This window comes from Lissotriton vulgaris, chromosome 12, assembly GCF_964263255.1.
Source record: "Lissotriton vulgaris chromosome 12, aLisVul1.2, whole genome shotgun sequence".
NCBI lineage: Eukaryota > Metazoa > Chordata > Amphibia > Caudata > Salamandridae > Lissotriton > Lissotriton vulgaris.
This window is the reverse complement of record NC_141700.1, coordinates 247,063,647-247,089,059: the sequence shown is the minus strand read 5'-3', so window position 1 is coordinate 247,089,059 and position 25,413 is coordinate 247,063,647. Positions and strand designations below refer to the sequence as shown.

General features: G+C 40.9%; 1 protein-coding gene across 1 annotated transcript; it reads left to right on the top strand.

The window, feature by feature from the left end:
- Nucleotides 1-5,318: 5,318 nt before the first annotated feature.
- LOC147673873 (maestro heat-like repeat-containing protein family member 2A) lies at nt 5,319-24,904 on the top strand. The gene is made up of 9 exons (XM_086945538.1): nt 5,319-5,414; nt 7,568-7,688; nt 9,808-9,847; nt 10,162-10,304; nt 13,155-13,207; nt 14,351-14,449; nt 18,967-19,086; nt 20,116-20,214; nt 24,743-24,904. The coding sequence occupies exons 1-9, from the start codon at nt 5,319-5,321 to the stop codon at nt 24,902-24,904; spliced, it is 933 nt and encodes a 310-aa protein (XP_086801664.1).
- The last annotated feature ends 509 nt before the right edge of the window (nt 24,905-25,413 follow it).

The following is a 25,413-nucleotide window of genomic DNA, read 5'->3' as shown; positions in this document are numbered from 1 at the left end:
TTGGCTTCCTACTGGAATATGGTGCCCAGTTTACTATATACAGCTATCGTAGTCACATGAGTACCATGTGCTCGCAAGATATTCATTAAATGTTGTAGACCATTGAAAACATACCTCCTGGACATGCGTTGGAGACTGGCCTTAATGGGCTGCTCCCCGGCGTTAAGTTACTTCTTGCATAATCTTATGTTGTGTTATTTTTCATTTATGTAAATTTTTTCTCTTCACTTTACTCTTTCAGCCCATTCTCACTCTAGTGAGGTCCTTAAATATTTTGAAAGTAGCTTGATGCAGATAGGTGCAGAGTCCCGTGCTAGAACATTACAGCTGCTCTGCAAGCTCCTTTCTGAAACTGGTAAGACTGTCAGTGGGTGGGTGGCAGTGTGTGATTTAGACAGGGAAAATAGTTAAAGGGATATAATGCTTGTCATAAAATCCGGAGCCCTAAATTGTAATCCAAACTTACTCCCATACTTGTCCAACACGGTGCAGCTATAAGCAAATCACTTCAATTTTATATTCCTCAGCTACATTAACTGTCAAATTTTCCTGGTAGAGCACTGTGCTTTACGAATAAAGTCACGCTCACATCAACTTCAATTATGTGAATTGTGGTAAAGAAATAAAGGAGTGCCACCTCTTTCTTTTCGGTTAATTGTTTCCATTGTGAGCCATTAATGGGACAGGGACACTGTGAAAACCGATCCTGACAAAGACACTGGACAGGAACAAAAAGGGAAATAAAATATGGAGCAGACAGACACAGACACGCTCAGTGGTACATGATGACACAGACATGTGCAGCAAAACAGGAAGGCATTGATAGCCCCATGGGACTCACAGTCACAGACTCACACACCAAAACTGAAAGACAGGACCCTCACAGTGGTAATCACAGTTGATAGTGGGAACTTCACTACTTATGTATTAATTTTGATCTTACTAGACAAAGTCAATATCTATGTGTTATGAACATTTGGTGTATGGCTTTATTTAATAGATTCAGAAGGTGCCTTTTATCTGGATGCTGTCCGTCACATGCTTGAGGATGACAATCGCAAGGTACCATCAAGCTATTATACGTAAAGCAATCTGTGTTAAAGCAGTTTCATAATTAGCAACTCAATCTAATTAAAGTTATGCAGTTTTTGCATAGTGCAGTAGTCTCTACTTACATAGAGTCATATCTGTGGTTTGCACACCACAGTCTGTTGACTTTCTTCAAGGCAAGTCTTCCGTGGAGGTGTTGGGTCATGCAACCTCCAGCCATTTGTGTCAGTTCAGTGTGCCTTGTGTTCCATTGTCTCCCTATCCAAGTGGACATATCCCAGTTTTCCTGTCCTAGTCTCTGTCAATGCAATTTTCAGACCCAATCCCAGAGGTTGATGTTCCCTAATTGTTGGATAAATGTGTGTTAAAAGAAAGTTCTTGTGCAGTGTTAACATGTTTGGTCTGTATTTCAGATTGAGTTGACCCCTCACTGAGGAGGAGAATGTTGATGATCAAATAAAGGGGTTTGAAGTTCAGAATATTAATATCTCCTCAGATCTTTAACAACCGTGGTGTAAGGTATTTCAAAGGTTTCCACCAAGAATGATATTTGGGCTATGTCTCAGCAAAATCTCAGCAAACGTGGATCTATAATACAGGATAATATTCAATGTGCACATTTGAAAAGTCTGATTGTGATATAAAGATGTATATTCTTGATGCCATGTACGTCCACAATGTGCCTGACTTCAGTGCCATTGAGAAAGCAGGTAACTTCAGTATCAGAATCACAATGTTCAGCATGTAAGTAAGCACAGGACAAAGGCACGAAGAAAAATCAACAAAGCTGTTTTCTTTTGATAACAAACAAAAAGTTGTATTGCCATGACTTTGTCTCTGTTGGATTCTCTTTGAGAGGTCTATTGGGTTTGTCATATTTAACCTCAGGGTACAATATAAACCAATTTTACCTTAGACACTTTTCAGACTAAACCAGAAACATCAGAGACAGGACTCTACTAGGAATGTTAGAATCACAGAAATCAAGCATGGATGTATTCTTTGGCAGTTGTAGCCATTGGGGCCAGATTGTGCAAATATACAGTGAACAGAACCATGTTAGGGGTGTGAGTTTTAACTCACTACGTGGATACAGGAGACTGTGACTATTTACGGTCTTGAGCCAAAACAACTTCCTGAAAGTGATATGGATCAACCGAACAACAAGGTGTGGGACAATGGACTCTAAGTACTGCAACACATTTGCTGTCTGCTGTCAGTGTCGGGATGTCTGCTCAATCTTGCAGGTGGAGTTAGACAGCAGCCATCATTCTTCCCACAGACTACTCTAGTTGTTTTAATTCCCTCAGCAGTGGAATCCACAGTCTATTGAATTCTCATTTGCATTTTTGTAATCAATACCAGGTCCTGGGAGCTTTTTTGTTGGTTGTAACCTACCTAGGCATATTTGGCAATATATATTTTTTATCTTTTATCAAATCTCAGGCACCTATAGAAGATGTAGCCACCTGGAATTTTGTTATATACCTTCAATCACACTTCAGTCATACACTCAGTAAAACAGTGTAATTAAATTGACATTAGTTTCATTTGCAAGTGTCATAATAGCCCTTTCTTGCAACATACTTTAAAAGGTTGTATCCAGGTACTGGCTATCCACACATAAAAATGTATATCTCTCTACTCTGTGAACAAAGGAAGGAGAGATTGTATGGTTTTCATCACACTCCCTTGTTGCTCTCTCACAGAATGTGGGATTTTCTCCTATTCATACGGCAAAACGGTTTCTCACTAACCATGCTTACATTTTTCTTCATTAAGGTTATTCTTGCCACTTTAAGTTTAATGTCCAGTTTAACAGCCAAAGGTTTTTATGATGTGAACGGAAGAGCTATGATGGAATATCTGCTTAAAAAACAGCCTCCTCATCAAAGAGCAGGTAAGTGGCAGATGTACATATTTGGGTGGGTGAATGTGTTAGGGAACAGCGACAGTAGTCAGCACACAAGAAATAAGTGGACCTTTTAGCCCCCTTGTGCCCCAATGTAGCTACTTTGCCTTATAATATACATCAGCAGTGTCACATATTTGCCCCTGGAGGTTGAATATAGAGCTCATGTCCCTCTCGTTAGTTCCCATAGGCTCACCTTGACATTCTATGTTCTTCATTTGAGCTTGATGTTCCCCACTTCCACTCCAGTGTGTCTTTCTCCCTCCGTCACTTTTATGGGTGTCCCTTATCCACTTGTCTGCTTACATTTGCACCTGAAATTCAGCAGCTGCTCATCAGTGCCAACACTGTACATGCCTTTTCTTCATGTCTTGTTATTCCAGGGTTCCCGTAATGTGTACCAACCCACTCAAGTAAATTTACTTATAGCTTTCACTTCAAGAGTCATTCTTCCAGTATGCCCAATCTAAGGTTTTTTCCATTATTGTGAAAAGTTTAACCTAGTGTACCCTTACTACTGTGGGTCCGAGTTAGTGTTGTCAAATGCAAGTGGAGTTGTTGTCCCAAAGTTCAGTTATTGCAGCTGATTTGATTCGTACTGTGACACTTCTGACAATTTTATAACTTTTATCCCGCTCTTATGTTGTGCAAAATCCTACACTGTTGTGAACAACAAGTATCAGAAAGTGGTCTGATAATATCCTTTAGTTATTCTCTTTCTCCTTCATTGCCCTCCTCTTCTGCAGGTCCCATGTATGATTTTGTATTGGGAACTTCTTCTGCTTCTTCTCTTTACTTGGACCATCTCAAGACCTTTGGGCACTTACACTTTGATCCTATCTCTAGTAGCTGGAGGAAACACCTGTCATCTGACTAAGGGCCAGGAATGGGTGTTGAATCAGTGCTCTTCACCGGTGCTTGTGATACTGCAGGTGATATGTGGCAGCATGGGCAATGGCAGGTGGCATAGTCTGAAAACTGCAGTATTCTTGGATTTGTCAGTGTCTCTGGGAGAGTAGGCCACAGTGGCTTATGGTCTTACCAATTCCTCCATAACAGCAGAGGTGCCATGACCTTCTTGATCACTGTGAACTAGGTAGGACTTCCTCAAGCTTGGCAAATGCACCCATGTTACAGAGTAGTTGTACTAAGATGCACAACTCAAGGCCATGCTCAGTAATATGTGTGGGGATTGGGCACCACTGATGACATCTGGTATCCATCTCCCTTGGGCCTGGCCATAATCCAGAGTGTCTGCAGTCCATGCTTAGTCCTATTCTTGGGTTTCCATTAAGCACAACTAATAGATGAGCCAGACACTGTCCATAGTTTTATTTATTTTTTACCACAGGCCAGAGGCATCATGTCAGGAACAATTCAGATGCCTGTCCTTATTTTGCATCGCATAGTGACAATGGTGCTTGAATACCTAGATCCCATCTTAGTAACCTGATGCACATGTTGACTGGCATGAGTGCAAAAAAATAAGATGCTCAGACACTGTGGTATGGGACTCGCTCCACACACGTCTAAACAGCAGTGCTCATGAGCAGTACATAGGCCTACCACACAATCCAGTCTATGTGAGGCAACTGGCCCTTAGGCTTTGCCGGGGCCAACTGGGAAATTTCTTGGGTGATTGGGCAAGGCACATGGGCATTCAGCGAATGCTCTGATAAGCTGTGTTTTTCACTGATAGTACATTATCTAGTGTGCTCCTTTCTGTTACATACCACGCTTTATCGTTTAAATGCCTAACAGGGCAAACCACCAAATCCTACACAAAGTAGCACAAACATACTTCAAATCAGTATTTCATATTACCACTGCCTCCCAAAAATGCAGGTATGTTTTTGTCTTATTGAGTGTATCATAATGTAGCACACTTCCCCATCAAGTAGCAAGGGGAGGGCTCATGGGGCATCACAATCTGTGTAGTAAGCAAGAGAGACTACCTTGTGGTGCCAGAGATGCAATGTCTCAGATGTAGTGCCCCATGCATCAAAACCTTACATATAATAAGTGAGTCCACCGGTATTTTGACAGTATATGAATGCTATACACTTCTCCGCCAAATGACCATATACTTTTATACTCTGCAGAGGGGAGCATGAGTTCATAACCTCATTTATACATTTTTTTATTTGCATGTTTGAGGCTAGTGGTTTTGATTTCACATTTGAATTTAAGCCAAGAGGTTCTCTTTGTGCTTACAACCTTGATTTGAAAATTGTGATGTTTTAACTCTCAACTCTCTTGAACCTCCATGAGGAGAGAAAACACAGTGAAAATTATGTGAAAATATACGTTACTTTACTTCTCTTGCTTTTCCACATTTCCACAGGGCATTAGTCACATGGATCATGAATCTGATGTTGAAGAAGAGACCATTCACATCCAAATCTCTCAGCTCCTCAGTAATATTGCATTACGCCATAAAAATACTGATGAGGTAAGTGAGAAGGATGTGAAATAAGGTGGGTCAATAAACTAGAAGTGTACAAAATATAAATTGCAGAATGTCCAAAGACTCCTCAATTCCCAGGTTATCTTCATTAGCCTCTACCTCACATAATAGCATGTTTTAGTAAAGCTCCCTCTGCTGCAGGTTTGTATTTGGGAAATATGCACATAGTGGTCTGAACCATGAATGCATGTTTAAAATGCATTTCTTTTCCACCCAAGTGGTTACTATGCTTTGCCTTCAGGAAGGCTCTGGACTTTGGATTAGTATTTACTATTCCAACTCCAGTCTGTGCAATTGTAGGGAAAGAGTTGGACTTAAAGTCCAACATTAGTCCAACAATACTTTCCTTTAGGCAAGTGGTTGTAACGGCTTGCTTGATAAAGGAATGCATTGAAAAGACACATTAGGGCACGTACAACAATTACGAGTCTTGCAGGGCGATGGGTTGGGATCTTAAATACCTTAAGAACATCTTGTCTTCCTGACAGAAACAGAAGGACAGTGGTCCAGTCGTTAATCATGTTGAGACTGTATTACTGCAATGTTCTGTATCTCGGGGTGTCATAGGCATGATAAAGAAGATGACAGTTGGTGCAGAATATGGCAGCTCGGCTGCTATTTCATCTGCCTAGACTCTCACCATCGGCCCCTGCTCTACCAATGCTGCTCTGGCTTCTGTTAAGGCATCGGGTATATTTAAAAGCCATGTGCTATTGTCACAAGATTCTCAATCATAAAGGATCTAAATATCTTCACCCTCAGATCACAACTGCTGGGCCCGATTCAAGAACTAACTTAAGACAAAATTCTAAACGTACTCCTTTTGCTATTCACAGAAGGAATTTAGTAGTAGTAAAGTTAGGATTTTGTCTTAAGTTTGACTTAAAACAAACATAAGACAGACTTGAGACTGACTTAAGTTAGGATTTTGTCTTAAGTTTGTCTTACGTCTGTCTTAAATCTGTCTTAAGTTTATCTTAAGTCTGTCTTAAGAAAAAATCCTAACTTTACTACTACCAAATGCCTTCTGTGATTACCAAAAGTAGTAAGTTTAGGATTTTGTCTTAAGTTAGTTCTGTGAATTGGCCCCTATCTTCCTATAAGAAATCTGAGATCAGCTGATGCCTCTCTTGCATCTATCCCCAGAATCAAAAGTGCTGACATTGGAGGCCGTTCCTTCAACTACTTGGCAGGCAAGATGTGGAACTCCCTACCACTTTGGCTTAGGCAAGAACAATTTACAATAGTTTTTTGCAAGAATTTAAAAACATGTTTTTTCAGGCTAACTTAGATTAGGGTTCTCATATTCTTACTCTGCATATTAGGACTGATACCCCAGCTCTGGGACACACAGCTGACGTAGCTATGTGCTTAATAAATCTCATTATTATTATTATTATTAGTGGTTTGGACCACGTTGTTAAGGCACAGAGTGATTTAAGACGCGATGCAAAGTCTGTTTCCTCTGCTGCAGGAATAGAGGTCTGCTGTCCCATGCAGTCCTCATTCCCAGCATTTCTGGCATTCATAGAAGATTGTTGAATCATACCTCATTCTTTTTAATGAGGCAGGAGGTTTTCCAAATTACTCTAAATAGCCACTTTGAAACAAGACTGAATGGCACATCAGTCATATTGCAAACCATAGCTACTCAATCTGCATCTACTATTTTCTACTTGCCCGATGATACATCAAGCACCAATATTTCATTTCGACAGGGTCGTTCATTCCCAGACATAGCTATGCACACTGGCACATTTATAAAAATAGTGTTGATTTGTGATTGTTTTGAGGATAATAGCAGATAATGAGATAATTTGCAAAGCAGCGCACTCGCAAGGTTTTTGGAGAATAAATGTTGCACTCATTCTCTGCAAATAATTGGTTCATTCATCTCTGATATAGAATCACAAATTGTAGGATTGAACAGGGTTGGTGCTACCTCAGTGTAATACCATCAATCTGTCTTGGATCCCATCAGCAAGGAATGGTATCAGGAAGGGGATAATTCAAATGTAGCCCCATCTCCTGAAGACCCACCAGAAACCCTCCCACCACCAATGACTGTTTATCTGTGCGAATAAAGCCTTATTAAATGCTAATGATACTAATAACACATTCGCTGCTCTTTCTTGCAGGGATTTTGGAAAGAGATTTTGAGCTACATGCTGGAAGAGGACTATATTTCATCTGTGCCAGCACTGTGCCAGATGCTACTTGTTGTAGATAAGAAAGCAAGCATCAACTTTCATGAATGTGGTGAGCCTTAAGCATCCTACTCATTGGCACAGCGGAATCTACCATTGAAGGTGGTTAATGCTTCCTCCTCCACTCCCCAGATTCCCTCTTACTTAGTCATGATCAGGCATGAGTTGAAGAACCGGTCCATTAGCTCAGGAGTTATAGTTGAGTTACTATAGAATGTGGGTGTCAATATTTAAAATAACATTTATTGCTCTCCTTTTGGAGATATATTTATCAGTGCTGATGTTGCTGCTCTCTGTGAGCCTTATTCACAAGGAATTAACTCATTGCAGTGCCTCAAGCCATTTGGCTTGCCACGTTTCGTTAAATCCGGAGCACCGGAATGCGTCATATCTCCAATTATATAATGGATCCCTTTGCTCTCCCAGTGCTGGGTCACAATTGGCTGCTATGCACCTATGAATGCACCCTTGCACCGTGGTGCAAGGGTGGCTGCATCACAGGGATGATTGTTTTTGTGCAGTAAGGTGTATCTTTGTTTTTGTGCAGTTAGGCATACGTTTGTGCACAAAAACAATCACAAGAGGTAATTTCCTCTTTTTAAATGTGCTGCAGTATGCAGTATGAGTAGAAAGAAGTAAACAATGAGGAGAAATAAAAACATTTCTTCTTGATGCACCTCCCTACACCTCCCCTGGGTAGGTGTAGAATTCTGACACATTTCCAGGTGTACTATTTCTTGTAAATCTGGAAATGCAGCAGAAGCCATGGGTGTTGCATAGGAAATCTCACAGCAAAACCCATGGCACACCCCTTCCACACAAAGTGGTGCTTGTAAAGGGGCCATATTTACAAGGGCACGAAAAGCCATGCAGGGTGGCTTTACCTGTCCTTGTAAATATGGAGCAGCAGATTGCACTGCTGGTGTGTCTCAAAAATTGATGCAAAGGTGGCACAAGGGACTTGTAAATAAGCCCTATATACTTTTTTGTAGTTTACCAGACATAAAGTTACTTTCCTGTTAGTTTCAGCTCTTAGTCTGGTTAATGCTTCTACCCCCTAAATGCAATGTACTAACTGTCCCAGGTTTCCATACTCCATGAGGCTACTCTGGGCTCTAATGCTCCTCTTCAAACCTTGGAGTATTCTTGCTCTCCACAATGTTGCTATGACTAGTATGCTGATCATGCTCTGCTGGGTATGGTACCTATTTATGTGTTGTTACTTTTGCCTGCCGCAACAGGGATGTATTTTATTTCTCCATGGAGTTACTTTTAGTTATGATATTTGTCTCTGCAATGTTTCTCGTTCAACATTTTGGACTTCAGATCTAGACTAAAATTGCCAGTTATTGGCCTTCACTTGAAAGCAGGGATGCATGCTGAATGATGGTAAGTGAAAATAATAATTTTGACTCACTCCAAGGTTAAGAAGGAGATTCACATCTGGTGGTGAATACCTGTAATTGCTATATTCCAGGGTTCCAATTAGCTCTCCCCGCTCAACTTTCCAATGAATGTGTTGATAAAGTGCAAGTAACCTGGGCAGATGGTATCATAGTCAATTTATTTGTCACTCATGTTAGGGGTCCTGAGCAGAATTGAACAGGCAATTTTGTGCTCATTAGTGCCTGCCCCCCAGGTTGTTAACCTTATTAGAAAATAGATATGCAAGAACATGTTCTGGAGTCCTATTTTCTTCTGGGGTATCCGCTGTCAGAAAATGGCTCCCATTTTTCCATGGTCCTTCAGAATGTAAAGCACATCCACGGCTCATGACGCATCCTCTCTTATCCCACTGAAGTCTTCAGTCCCTCAATGAAAGCTGTAGCAGGAACCTGTGCATGGCAGCTTAGGTGGCTCCTCCTCCAGCTTTCATTCATTGACAGCAACCACTAAGGGAAGGAGGAAGAGAATTGCAGCATAGGCTGTGAAGGTACTGTACGCCCCTGGAAGCACCCTTAGTGGCAGGGGTGCCTTTGCCAGTATTTGCAGGAATCTCAAAGCATCCTCATGACCACTAGAGGCTCATTGAAATGCCACCATCATCTTCTTTACAGGTACTACTGGGTATCTTAAGTGTGTGTGTCAGCCAATTGTATTCCTTTGGCAAGTATTGCTCAGTAATTTATGGATTGAGTATGACAGGTCTTCTTTCTTTTGTACCTAAACAGCTAAAGAAATTCCAATACACAGCCTCTTCATAAGGTTGCTGGTGAGTATCACATTCACCCCCCATCATATTCCACCAGATCACTCTTCCCAAGTTGTTTGCTGGCACTTCTATGCAACCTGCTAATGGAGATCTTGAATTCAACTCAGCTTTTATCCTTTTGAATTTGATGGTTTTATTTCAAGTCAATTGGTCATCAGTACAACATGCTACTTACATTGTACAGAAACAGACAAAATGTGGTTGGTACTAAGTACTGCGTAGAGAACAAGGTAGCATTTCCAGAAGCTTTAAAGGCTAGAGAATAGGAACACATGAAAGAATCACTTTCTGAATTCTTTTTTGTGGGTTTTCGGGTAATTTCTTCATATCCTGGCAGGGATGTCGAAAGGGGAACTTCAGTCTTGGCTCTTCTCGTGCGCCTGATTCCTGCAAATTACCCATTTCTAGCAAAACTCATCAGAACAAAGATCCCCTCCCTGATAACATATTTAGAAGGTGAGACGCCAAAGCATGAACCAGTGAGCACACAATTTAAACAAATATTAATGGCATTTCCAACAACCATTGGACAATGACAAAGCCTTTAAGTCTGGTGTTGGCTGCTAGCTTTCTAGCTTATAGACATTGTCCACTCTTGTTTTTTTTCACAGTTTTTATAAACTTTTATTGTGGGAGGAGATGCCATGTACATACCAAGAAAAAAAATATTGTTTTGGTCTCAAAAAACTCACATTCTTATTGTTGTCCCTGGAACTAAATGAAAATAATTTGTGTGTGGATGTGCTCTTTGTGAAAAAGCAGAACGCCATTGTTCACAGTGAAGTTAGCCAATGGTAGAATTGGCCTATGATGTATGCTTTGGAGGACAGAAGAGAATGTGAATGATAGGACACATTAGACCAGGAGATGAGGAGGTCTGGCTGAAGGTTTGTATAAGTAAGCAAAAAAAAGAAATAGTCACAGTCTTTCTTTGTTGCTGGCCGATGCCATACTCCAAACCGAATGAGGCAATAACAGAAATTGAGTCAGCTAGCTTCTTGCAAGTTCTGAGTTACTTCTGCATATAACAGAAAAGCCGTTGACACCATCGGTTTGCCAAAGAAATCAGTTTACTACAAAGCTTATGCCATGAAGTGCTTCATCTGTCGGACGCAGCCTTGATGCGGCATCTTGATTCAGTGTTTTGAAGTACATATGTGCCCAAAAATTCCATAAACATAGAAAAAAATATTTCTTCAGTATATCCATGGTCACCATTATTTTATAGCACGTCCCGTTTTGGCAACATTTCTTTTATTTCAATTGTAACTTATTGTAATAACTCGGTAGCATCAGCTCTTCTAATGATTAAACTTGAAACAAAGACCCCTGGTGGCCACACTAGAGAAGAGATTTTTCAAACACATTTATAAACACCAAACGCCCTCTCTGCGTTTGTATTACAAGTAGGTATCAGTCAGGGCACATGGTAGGTTAGAAAAGTCTACTTGGGCATAACGTTGTTTGTGTGATGACTAAAGCTGAATAGGGTATTTCACAGCCATTAATATGAAAAAAAATGTTAGAACTCTGGTACAACCATATGTTGCAGTTAAAAGTAATGTTTTAAATGTTGCATAATTGAATCCTATTATGTGAGAAGTTCACATCTAGGAGCATTTAGAAAAGTTTGTGATATTATGTTGTTAATAAATTGATTGATACATATTTCTGTAAGGTTAGACACCCTTGTTTTCTGAAAAACAAGATTTATATTTCAGCCTGCAAATTATAATGTCACTTATGTGAATTAGTCATGTAGTTCCTACAAATCTATAAAGGATAAAGGATCTGCACGTTTTAGACAACATAAACTAAGGGATTGGTGTCCAGACTGATTCCAGGCACCCCCCAAAGGATATGCTAGTATGTCGACCAGCTAGCTCACAGTGCCTCTATAAGCCCCACAACCTTATTAAAGAGAGAATAGTTTCTGGCATCTATCGACCATGAGAACCCTGACCCCTCAGCGATCGTAGAAACAGTACAATACTTTTTGCTTGGTCACTTGTGCTCACTTTATCTCAGAGAGATACACAGAATAAATGGTGGGGGCGTGTTCAATAAGTATTTATTGAACCAGAGTCATTCTAGCATAAAATGCATGTGCTGCAACAACCACAAGACAGAAACAGATAAAGATGATTACAAGCACCAATAGAGTAAATAAAAGGTAGAATTCTACCATGGTGCTAAAATAGTGAATATATGCAGGCATATAAGTACATGAAGTTAATAGTGCGTACTCCTACGATGCAAACCCTAACTAGATGTACCTAAGTGTACCTAGCATGTATGTTGGTGTATAGCCAAGAACCCCCTAGGAAAGAGCCAACCCCATTACCTGATGTGAGAAAGCAAAGGATCCCATCTGGGTCTCGAGTGGACAACCCGCGAGTAATGTCAGACGACTGCTAACTGAAGTGTGTGCATGCAGGACTTCAGAGTCTCGTGTCAGCATGTCAGCATGGAATCTTTTTCTCCTCTGTCTGGCCCAGCAAAGATGTGGTACTTATATACCTGAAAGGTACCCTCTGGAGTTCTACCTAGATGTGCCATGGTACTGTAGGCATGTCAGGCAAGGATGACGATAATGGTGACCCTTATACAGACTTATTATGCAGAAGATTGTGATCCTGCTGTGATACTAAGAATCCTCATGCATAATAAATGAGGCTAGTTTTTTTAGAAAAACACACAACATTTATGCGGCACCTAACTAGGTAAAAGGTCAGCGACAGAACTGTTATGTAGAGCAAGGTAAGACAAATGTAGGTAAAAGCTTGTGCAACTACTGAAGACTATACTGGGGTACATTGGGTTTCATAGCAAATTAAGAAGTGTTATAAAATATTTTGGTCTTGGATATAATAATGAAGTATTTATCTATGTTTATGTAATATTAGAGCATGTATGCACTTTTTTACTCTGACCCACAACGGCGATCCCCTATGTGATCAAGGCTGGATCTGACAGCTGAAATGCTTATTGGCAGAAGCTCTGTAATAGACTGATTTTCTGCAAACAAGTGGTGTGGTGACATTTCTGTTATATAAGAAAGAAAACCAGAATATATAAACCTAAAATTACAACCAGATGTAAGGAGCTAAGAGTGACATCAAGGGCACATGAACAACTAATGACCTTGAACTCAATTCCCAGGACAGGCTGAGCCAACAAACACATTTTGCACTTGTGTGAATCTACTTCTGCTAGTGCTTGGTATGTAAGCCCATTGCCTTTGAAATGTTGCTTGCTATTCACTTTTGCTTACATAAATTTCTTTTTTCCCAACTACTATTTCAGCTTCAACGGAAAGAACCTTTGACTTGGCAAAGTGGAAATGTGCGCTTGTTTCAGTAGGGATGAATTGCAAATGAATGCCACACATGACACCTGTCTATATGTTTTCCATAACCACTCATTCAGCGTGAATATATGCAGATATTAAATTCACCCCATCATAGTGCTGTTCTGCTATGAGATTGCAATATTCTCACATATCCCTATTATTTCTATGGATTATGATCGTTTATATGACCTTGATTATGATTGGGCAAAGAGGGGGAGCAGCTGTACTCGGTACATAACATTTCCCTAATATGCAATATTTACCATAAGCATTAACCTCATTGGTCCAAGTTGACACTCATAAAATTGGAAATTACATGCTTACGTCACCTAGTCCTGCATGGATCAGAGTTTATCCTCATGTTTTACCCAGGTAAATTACAGGATCTACAATGATCATTGCATTACTCATAAATCTGACTGTTGTTGCACAGGGCTACAAATGTAGCCCCTTACTGATAATCGTTTCCTCCGACTCTTTTTATACCCCACGATAGTCACACTAGCACAATGTTCTTATTTTCCTGGATTGTAACACTATCACTCTTCCCACTCTGCCCATTGCTTTCCACATTATCAGTAAGTTCATATTCTGCAATCGGATTGGCACACGATCCATGCTCCCTATCTTCATCTGAATAGACACTCTGTCACTGTTGTATGTTTTGCCAGGTCATCACACTCCACTGAGCTTCTATTGTGCTCCTGAGATGCAATTTTCTTTTCCTTGTGTTCAGTCTTCACACGTGTTAACACTAAATTTACATTCTGCCCCCATGTGTTTGCATTCTGCTTCTAAGTATGTGCTATTGTTGCATAGTCCCCATGTGTTTTCTGTCTGGATGACTGCACTGTTGCTCTTTTCATAATAATTTTTGGGCTGCATGGTTTTGTTGTGTGTGTTTCTATATAAATCACGGTCACTGTCAATGCCTCTCGTTTTTTCTGAGCACTGATATCACACAAAGCTATTTAAGCATTGCTGTATGTGTTCTCTGGTTCTTCTGTCCACATATAATTTCGTCATTATAGAGGTTGTTAGCTGACGATTGTTTACCGTTATCTTCTCAAAGTCACTGCAGACGTCAGACGTGGATACTGCATTTACATTTATATTACTGCATTAAAGTCTCTCACTGTTTTCCTTGCAGTTCCTGGAGACTATCCTAAAACAAGCCCCATACAGAGAATGGCATGTCTCTTTTATGGAAGAACTCACCGTACAGATTGCCCATCATGAGAATGAGGAGGTTAGTGCTCTCAAGGGTCAGTACTGAACCATTGGGGAAGTCAATTTAACACAAAGTCCGAGAAGGATAGAACTGTGTATTCCAATTGAACTATGATTAGTAAAGTACATTTTTATAATATGGGTACACAGCATTGGGCTTAGCCAGTTGGGAAAATGAGGTATGGTTCTCCCACTCCCTGGAAGGACTAACCTACTAAGAATCAGATGGAGATGAACTCCCTGAGGTAATCCTCTTCACCTGAATCATTCAAAGCCACCACATGTCAGGGATATACTCATTTCCCGAATGGATCTCCTTTAGGCAATAGGTAGTCTTCATGTTAGAGGCAATCCCCATTCAGGGGATGTGAGGCCATATTCATGCAAAAAGCAGTGGAGGTATTGTTCCTATCAAAAAGCAAAGAAGAAAGGAAGGCGGACAAAGAAGGGGGACTATTTCTTGGTGCCCTCACACATCAGTGAGGATGTCATGTTTCATAGTGGGCTTGCTTCTCATAGGTCCTGCGCTGTAATGCCCTACGGGACCCACGAAGGGTCACTTTAGCAGAGATTTTTTAATTTTTGCTGTCTGATGAGAAGTGCTTGTGTAAGGGAATTTTGAATGTGAGTGGTGGAGTAAATGTGTACAGTGAAGTGAAGTGAGACTAAAACTATCTAAGAGATGCCAAACTGAACTTTAATGTGATGGTTCCCTTGGAAGGATTAAAAAAATATAATTTGGTTGGGGCTATTACAGGAGCGTGATGTACCCAAGTAGAAAAAATCTGTGAGTGTGGTCAGGTAGACATGTTTCACGCCCAATGGCCTAAAAAGGTTCCACAATGATTCGTCTGGACCAAAAATATGGGGGATAGTTCTTCCCCACACCTAAGACATGATATGCTGCTAAGGTGTTCCTTTAGAAGAAAATGCCTAGTTCAAAATTTTTAGAATTGATCATCCAACCTAGAAAATAAATGAAAAAATAAAGACAACACTCAGTAGACAAATGTTTTGTATGTTTGGTTCAATGCGTCACCAGAATCGCTTTTCCAACTCACTGGATCATAGTGTCTCTAAAAGTAGACAGTATTTTTGGCGCTGCTCAGTCACCACAATGTGAAAGAAGCGAAAAACACACAATTACATATAATATAACAGAACAGACAAGTGAACATACATGGAACAGACTAAATAAACCAATCTGTGTTCGTGTTACTCAGCGTATCATAATTGATTGGTTGTCCTCAATTGTGAATGACGAGGTCTTACCCTTTGGATCAATTAATTATGCCCCATGGGTCAAAAGCAGAGGGTAGTGCTCAGCTGCTAACTGTGGAAAGAGCTATGATGGTCAGTAAAAAGAAACAGTAAATCAAGGGGACCCAAATGACTTAGTGTTAAAAGAAAAAGAAAAAACAGGGAGTTTTCAAGAGAAGCATCCATACTCACATGGTTTCTGCATGGAGAGCACAAGAGACCTACCCTCCTCTGCTCGCATGGCTCGAGACTGAGCAGAGGAGAAGACCTGTCATTGAAGGTCCGCGCAATTGGAGCGATTGTTCTCAGGTGTGGTGTCGCAGCAGCTGGAAGGAGTGATGCCATAGTGGGAAATGAGGGGAGAGAGAGGAGAGGAGAGGAGGGGTGAGCTTGAGCCAAAAGGAGTGAGCCCCTCACGTGCTGATGTAACAGAGGTATCATCCCTCAGTGGCGCCCATCTCAGAGTGTGCAGTGGTTAAATGATGGGCATCCCAAAGTCAACCATGGTTTTTGTAAGGTGGCATCTAAGTAGTAAACTAAGAATGTTTTGTTAATCAAAGATGATGGTAAGAGAAAAGTATGGTAAACTTAAATGCTCTCGCATATACAGTGATGGAGAGCAAATCAGGTGCACATAAGTCCCAGCCATCCCTCATGGTGAAATCTAGGCATATTGGAACCTGTGTTCATGTTGGAAATCTAGACCACCTCATGTAATAAGTAACATGGGGTGGCCAAGTGGTCTATTCCCAATGGATTAGGATGCTTGGAGGGGCACTATTGGGAAATGTCGAATGAGAAGAAGAGGGAAGAGAAGAGGTAGGCTGGAGCCAATAGGAGCAAGCCCTTGTGTAGCAATATCATCCCTCAGTGGTGGCCATCTTGAAGTGTGTAACGGTCAAATGCAGGACAAAGTTGTCAATGGTATTAGCAAGGCGGCATCTAAAACTGTAGACTAAGACAGTTAAATGGTTTCTTATTGGAGGGTACCACCTCATTGGTACCAACAGCATCATTCATGTTACTGAAGAAGAGACAAATGCCAAGCCGCAAAATGCTTATCATAAGCACTGCTTAGTGTGGTATTTGGGACTCCATAGCAGAGCATTCCATATGTGACATGGTGTCATTGGTGATGTGGTATATCTGGTCCCATGTATGAAGAGAATGTCAATCCAGTCATAGTAAGAGAGTATCTGATTTCACAGGGGACTGAATTACACCTCGCACTAGAGGATTTAATCGTTCAGACCTTTGCTGTTGGTGGAGAGGCAGAACATCCACCCTTGTTCCCTTCTGAAAAGGTTTAAAGCGCTACATGAATAAGTAGCTTCCAAAATTATCTGCCAAAGGTCATCTGGAGAGTGGTTGGAGTTGCAAAAGTGATGGCACATTTTTGAAGTGCCCTGTCTGCAGCATATGTTGCTCCAGTGCTCCATTATTCTTGGTTCAATAGCGCTCGTGGTCATTCCCGCGTAATGAAGGCCACACAGGCAGGTGATCATGGTAACCACAGGTTTTTGTATTGCAGTTACAGTGACTTTTCTGTTTCCAGGTGAATTGGGGACCCAACCTGACCTCTTAAAAATGTGGGCATACCCCGTAGGACCCACAGGGATAGTACCCTGTGACAGGTGGTAAGGCCCACAAGGTGTTCTGCATGTGGGACTGTTTAATATGTGGTGTGGTGTTTGCCAGGAGGTCCTTCAGTTTCTGGGTACACTTACAAGTGAATCATGGCTGTGGAATCTCAAGGGACCCAGTGTGTCATCACTCCTTCCCACGGTTGCATGCACCGCACCCAAGGACAATCACTACAATTACCTGCACCTTAAAAGACGGGTCTACTCCCCTGCTCAGTCTCAATCCAGATGAACAGAGGATGAAAGGTCTCTTGCGCTCTCTGCACAGAGACCACATGAGTATGGTTGCATCTCTTGAAAGCTCTCTCTTTTATTTTTTTTACCCCAAGGCACTTGGGGTCCCCTTGATTTGCTTTTTCTTTACGTTGACTATCATTGTTCTTTCCACAGTTAGCCGCTGAGTGATACACTCTGCTTTTGACCTATGGGGCACTGATCCAAAGGGTAAGACCCTTCACTCACTGCTGAGGACAACTTGTGATACACTGTGTAACAACGACACAGATTGGCTTTATGTTGTCTGTCACACATATATCCACTTGCCTGTTCTGGTATGTGTCATGTACAAGTGTGATTTTCACTTCTTTCACATTGTGGCAACTGTTCAGCCATAACAATAGCATGCACATACAGAGTGTGCTGGAAAAGCGATACTGGAGACACATTGGCCCATACATGCAAAACATTTGTTTACTGTGTGTTTTCTTCATTTTCTCATTTATTTTCTAAGCTGGACAATCAATGTTAGACTTTTTGAACAAGGTATTTTCTTTTAGGCGAATACATACACTTTATTTGATTATATCACATCTTAGATGTGGGGTAGGGTTAGCTCTATTTTTTTAGGTCCTGAAGAAGTGTTACGGATACTTTTTGGGCTATCAGGCAAGAAGCACGTTGACCTGACCACATTCAGAGATTTAGGCTACTTGGATACACCACGTCCCTGTAGTCGCTCATACCAAATTATGTTTTTTTAATACTGCCAAGGAAACCTTCAGTTTAAAGTCCAGTTGAATACCTCTTAGACAGTTTTAGTCTCTCTTCATTTCACTATACACATTCACTCCAACTCACACATTCAAAACGCCCTCACACTGGCACTTTCATCAGATGGCAAAAATAAAAAAATCCCTGCTAAAGCGACCCTTCATGGGCCCATTGGGCATTGCAGTGCCAGCCCTATGAGGAACACCCCTGATGATGAGACATTACATATTCATGGATTTGTGAAGTCACCAAGAAAAAATCCTTAGGATTCCCCCTTCTTTGTCCACCTTTCTTTTTTCTTTGCTTTCTGAAAGGAACAGTACCTCCACTGGTTTTTGCATCAGCATTTTAGGAGCCTATGTGCTGGACCTTTATTGGCTCCCAGTACCCCTCACTTCCTTGTTTTAAGTCATATTCAGGGCCATATACGAATCTCTACAATGTCCAGAAAATATAACTATACTATATATAACATAACAAACATTTTACTCAACCCATTAAGTGCTATTTGAAAGTGGGAGACAAAGATGTGTGTAGAGTGAATCAAAGATGAATATTCCAATATAAGTAAGACTTTCATAGAGTGGGCAGGAGATGCTGTTTATTCTTAACTCAGACTGTCTTCAATTCACTCCCATATTAGGGTTTTATTTTTCAGTGCCTTGGTAAGTGCATGGCAAGCTGTGATGATAGTGCACTGATCTTATCCTTCCTTCGAAGCATGTTCGAATCTACTAGGTTCCTTGCTACACCTCACCATGCAGTAAGTATCAAGTGCATTTCTTACAATTATTCTAGATCTATTTCCCTAGGGTATTTCACCCCATACGACCAGAACAAAAACAATTTGAGAAGGTACTCATATGGGGCTGTGGAGCATCTGGATGTACATTGTCCAGGTTTGTAACTTCATTAATAGAGCTTGATGGTAAATTATTGATGACAGGTGAAATATTCCTCACTCAGTACTTCTTCTCACCCAAAAGTGTGATTTTGTACTCCATGCATAGCCAAATTATATTAGAGTGAAAATCCTCTACAGAGTAGATGAGGACTAAGTTAGCAGAAACTAAATATAGAGCTCCTTTTTTCAGGTGACTAATAATGTATTTCATCAGGGCAAGTTAGGAGCCTCTTTAGGTGATTTCTCTTGATAGAAGCTAGTGTTTGAACAATATAAATCAAGTTTAATCAATGTAGCAGATAAAGCGGTGAAAGACATAAAGCTATGTGAAGGCTTTGAAATGACTCTCTCAGAGAGGCCTTCAAAATAGACAACAGAGCTGTCTGTTTCTACTTGTTGTTAGAGGTGGGATTTTTCAAGGAATGAAGGCCAGAATAGAATCTGGTGTAATCCCTGCACAGTAGACAAGAGGAAGAAAGGATAAGCACCCCTTCTAAAGAAATCACACTCCTTTGTTGCAAAGAAGGCATGTGTATTGAATTGTCCTTGCAGTTCCTTTATGTGACACACCAGAGAGAACAAAGGGACAGAAAACAAATAGTGACTGAACTCTCATCTTATTGTCCAAATATGCTTTTTCAGTAGCATGGTAAAGGCCCTCCAGCATAGCTGTATAAGGGTATCCTTAAATCATGCTTTCTGGCCACTGAATATATTTGCTTTACTAGTTGACAATCTTTCACCAATACCAGCTGTAAACACTGAATGTGAAATCAAGAACCAGCTTTATCCTTTCTTTCTAATATGAAATCTCTTGTACTAAATGTCTGTGTTTGGTTAATATCTATTGTCTCCCTGAGGCTGTGAGTTGTCTTTCACTATTTGCAGGGCATAGTAATTGGTTTCCAAACATGTGCCAAGGTTCATTCTTTCGCATGCCGGCGGGTACTGGAAGCGTACAAGGGTTGTCTTTCTGCTATTGAGCTGGTAAGAACAATGCATCTCTTTCTGACTCATATTTCAAACTTTCCTCAGCAGCGGCGGTTCACATTTATTAAATGTATTTTACAATTAGACAAAAGTTTACGAGAAAGAAAAACTAAAATATGTCTAAAGACATAGCCAGTCTACAATTCCGAAAACAAAAATGTATCAATAAATGGCCAGTGCAGCCTCCATGCCTCATGTGTATATAATATTTGTTGAAGAAATTTAGAAATTTGTTTAGAAAATGTATTTTGAAGGGGCTTATGATACCGAAAGCAACAATCTCTTAAATTTACCATAAAAACAAGTCATTCAACCTTTACTTTCTCCTTTGATTTACTCCTGACTTCAGAAGTAATAGAGCACCGACGGGAAGGCTACCCTCCAAGACAACTTACATTTAGGAATGTGGGTGTTCAATACAGGACCGGGTCTAAGACCAGGCCCTGGACTCAAGGGAGGAGCGGTACTCAATATCAAACAACAAGCCTGGGTAAAGGCTGTGCTCTGCAACTACAGAATACAGTTACATTGAGGAAAGGGACGCGGCTGAGTCCATATTCTATAACACACAGCTTACTGTTTTCTAAACTCCTGCTGAAATGGTGACTGGCCCGGGCCATGTGGCAACTGGCACCAGCACTGGTGTGTTGTGCTACAGGACTACCTCTCCTGTCTTTCAGCAAGGTGGATGGGCCTTCATGAGGCCAATGTGAACAACCCACTCTGACACATGGGTAAGGCAGTGTGATAGCATTGTAGGGGCAGAGAAACACACAAATCCCCTATTCCTAGGACAAGACCAGGGAGGATCATTGTATTTAGGGGGTGGGTGACTCGGAGGCCAGGGTGGATTTAGGCAGCCGGGTAAGGCAATATTCACTGGATCATTGGTTTTGCAGGGCTTTTTCTTCATGGAGGTCGGGGAAGATGTGTGTGTGTGTGGGTGTGTGGGAATAAGAGTTAGGGTAAGGGTAATGGTACACATTAAAGTTAGGTGTAGAGCATAAAGGATAGAGATTGACTTCGGGTTTCGTATATTGTGCCAGTTACAGAACAGTTCTTGTTTAATGTTAGTCTTAGGAATAACTTTATGGCTAGAGTTGAAGTATGGGTATGATACAGGGTTAGGGTAAAGAATATTGTTAAGCATACTTTGCTGGAATGAACTAGGTTCAGGTCTATGAAAAGTGGTGGGTATATTATCCTCCTAGTATTAGGGGGTTTGGGTTTCGGTTATAGTACATACACAGTAATGGGCAAGTGATAGTGATAGCATTATGGTTAGGCATAGGATTTTGGATTTGTGTACCTTACAACCAGAATAAAATCCTATAAAATCATTTTCCAATATTTATACAGCATTAACATTTGTAATATCAGTTTCTCACTTTTCTTTTTGTATTTTTTCCCTCAATATTTCATTTCTAAATTTTAACCTAAATACCACCGGCAGGGGACAAGTGTCTTTTGAGCAGACAGGTGCATGAGGTAGTGCTGCCCAAAAGTTCTTTGACTCCATAATTCAGCTTTGAGTAAATAATTTATGTTGCCTGCGCCACCCCAATTGTCTAGCACAGAAAAAGAATGGTGGTTATGCTTTATCATAACCAGCAGCCATTACACATGCCTCACTTATTTCATAGTACATTGCATACCAGGGCAAGTGGAAGCTCCACTCCAATAAATGTGCCAATAGCTATGACAAAACATTTGTTTGTTAAGGCATGAAATCCATGAGCTGCACCCTTTAAATGAAATAAAAATAAGCTCATAGGTTTATAAATGTTATTAAGTGTGATGGATCGATATCTGAAATTTAGGTTTTAGTTTGAAGTTTAACAGTGTCCAGAAGCTGCATGAAGTCGTCAGGAGATAGATGAAATTACTTTTTCCGACAGTTCAAAGATCCGCTTTCTGGAAAAGCTCTTAACTTACAAAAGTGGTTACTTCTTAGGACTTTGCTCTAGACAGCGCACGTGCGCTGCTCTAACCAAGACTGCTGGATCTACTACATTGGCTTCAGCCTGCCCATAGGCTTCCCTTTAGCTGCCCCAATCATCACTCTTCAATTTTTAAACTCCATTAGTCCGTGGCATGAAGACATCATGCCTCTTCTCTATTGAAACCCCCCCCCTGAAAGCACCAGCCAATTACTTATGTGTTTACACAGCAGCCATTTTAGGTACTCATTTTGGGACTACTTTTTTCATTGGTTAGAACTAATGTGCAAGGTGCACTCTCTTGTTGATCTTGGAATTGCTTATTTTTTTATTGTTATCTTGTGCTTTTATCTCAACATAATATTGGCTCAGGTTTGTTTTCCATTTGTGGTGTTTCCGTTGTTCAGCAGGTGCGCCTTTCTGGCCGCTGCTTCATTGATCTAAGGGGTTTCGCAAAGAAATTGGAATTTCAACAGCACAATGCCCGTCGTATAAAAAGTTGTTTTTCTGTAGTGAGACCATAATTCCGACAGTGCCCAATGCTGCGTTGGCTAAAACACCACTTCTAAGTTATGAAAATCAAATAGGAGCGCTCAGTCAGATCACATTGGAAGCAAGCCTGCCTATAGAACCTGGCAGTAAGAGCATAGATGGGACCAAGCAAGATGTGGAAACTTGGGGTAAACGCTGCAGAGGGCTGCAGTCTTCTCTGCAGGTTTCGTCCTCACCCAGCAGAAACATTCAGTTTACGCGTATACTTTATTTCTGCTCTCCTCCTTCTGAGTCTGCGCTCATGTTCATGTTTAACAGCCTGAACACCGTAATAATAATAATTAATGTTTTAATTTATAGCTCATGTAACTGCATTTTTGTAGTTTCATAGCATTGCTGCACGTCTTGAAGATACTGTTTTTTAACAACCCAGGCACAAATAAATATCACATAGGCCGAGGGCTTTAATTGGGCTGGGTCTTGCTGGTGCACCAGCAGTACTAAAAAGCAAGTGCCTGGGATGGGTACTTATTGGGCTCTTCATTGGGCAGAAACCTCTGTTTTGTCTGATTCCTGTTTTTGCTGGAATGTCTGCTCTTATCCCGCTGCTTAAGGGAAATAATGTTCCTGCCTACGGGGAAGCATGGCTCTTTTAACATTGCAACATACTCTGCAGAACAGCAATATAATGCAGAGTACATTATTACAGTATTCACTACAAATGACATTAACTGTCATTGTCCTCTACTAGGGAAGGTTTCTGCCCTTCATGTGCTTGTATACTTTTGCACAAAAGGACATATGACTTGCCAGGGTACACCAAGGTCACGTTTTGCTTTTTTCTTTCTTTTTTTTCTGGAAGTTTATATAGTATAAACTTGGCCCTAGGGCACTAAAGGGCTTTACACATAAACCATACATTTTTACATGACAACTGTTCTGCAGGAAGAAATGCTTTGAGTGTGTAATTGAGGTATTGAAGCATATATTTTGTTAAAAGCCAAGATTGTTAAAAATAAGTTGTGCAGGAAAAAAGGTTTTGGGAGAAAGGCAAGGGCTTAGCTTGGATATCCTGCTTTAAACTGGGGAAAAACAGAAGATGGCCTATTTAAACTAACCTTTTCAAATCCTCCCTTTGATAACCAGCCCCCATTGAGAGAGAAAAGACTTAAAATGAAACAAATTATTTGAAAAGGGCATGGAAATGTTCCCCCTCAGATATAGCCAATGGAAATACACACCATTGACAAAGTTGACAGCCTGGGCTTGTTGTATCAGCCATGTAACTTGCTGTATTATATATCTGGGTACAATGACAGCAGCTCCAAAATACTAGTGGGGAGGCAAACTATACAGAAGCACATATTTTTAGCTTACATGTTTTAAGCCACATCCGTAATCTTCTTGCCACGCCCCTTTGAGGGACCAACCAGGTTTTTCATACCACTTGAAGCCCTGCATAGGCCTTTCGTAGTAGGCCCGGGTTTATTTCATGAAGCATGCTACAAACAGTATTTTGCTACATTTAATTTTTTTTCTTTCTGAGCGTGATGAGCTGCCAACTGTGGTAGGCTTTTATGTTTATGGTACTTCATCATTAGTCGTAGCATGCTGGAAATTTGAATAACCCGCCCTGGCAGCCGGGGCTGCTGCAAATTCCTGGGGTCTCTGTTTCAATTCTTTTGAGGCTAGTCTTGATAATTATTCTATGATTCTAACTCCTGTGGCCTTGCACCCCTCACACTGCAGTGGAATTGAAAGTGTTTAATTGTCCCTTGTCACCGCCCACCTGGGCTCCGCAGGTAGGGCCTTTCATTGCACAGTGTGGCCCACACTGAAGTGGTCTCCCACTCCGTGCACTTCCTGGTCAATAAAACATGAACATTGCCTATTTTTCTCAGAAACTAAATGTAGGTCAAACGGTTGGTATGTGTATGGAAAGGAGTGGCAAACTGTAAGGTTCTACACAATAAACATTTTGGTAACCGTTAAAGTCATTTTACACTCATTATCTGATCCGATGAAACCTGTTACATATGTTTCTTTTATTATATTGATTATACTGTAATTGCATGTATATGTGATTTTTCTAGGATTACATTCGTGGGCATTCTTCCAAGGGCAGGATGACATATAGAACATTTAGTGACACACAGATATTCTGCATCTACAAATCTGTCAGCTGCCGCCACACCGTGGCCAAAACACACAGAGACATTTTCTTTGTTGGGCATACTGCTACCACCAATTCATAAACTACAATATCTGATTGGTCATTCAATCTTGCTCTCTGTCTCACTTTGAGAACACGGAAGAGAACACATATGCGCTGGTACAGGCAAAGCATTGCAGCGCTATTTGGTATCTCTCTGATGGTAAACTATGCAGCTGGATAAAGTCATGTTTTTTAGGTCTCAGCTCTAGACGGAGCATATGCGCTGTCTCAATCCGAGACATGCTGCATCGACTGGATGGGCTTGAGCCTGCCCATGGGCTTCCCATTTCCTGCCACCATATCACTCTTCAGTTCTATCCACATATTCCAGAGCACACTATGCCACATATTTCCTCTACACAGCTTGACACCATGCCATACAATTCCACAACAAACAATTCCAATATAACACACCTCTCCCTTGCACTATCATCAACCCTGTCATCACTTCCCTACATACCCACCTCTCTCATCTCTCCCTCAGACTCCCAGTTCCCCCTCTCGTCTTACAATACCGCTGATCTCTCTCATGCCTCCCTCACGCTCCCT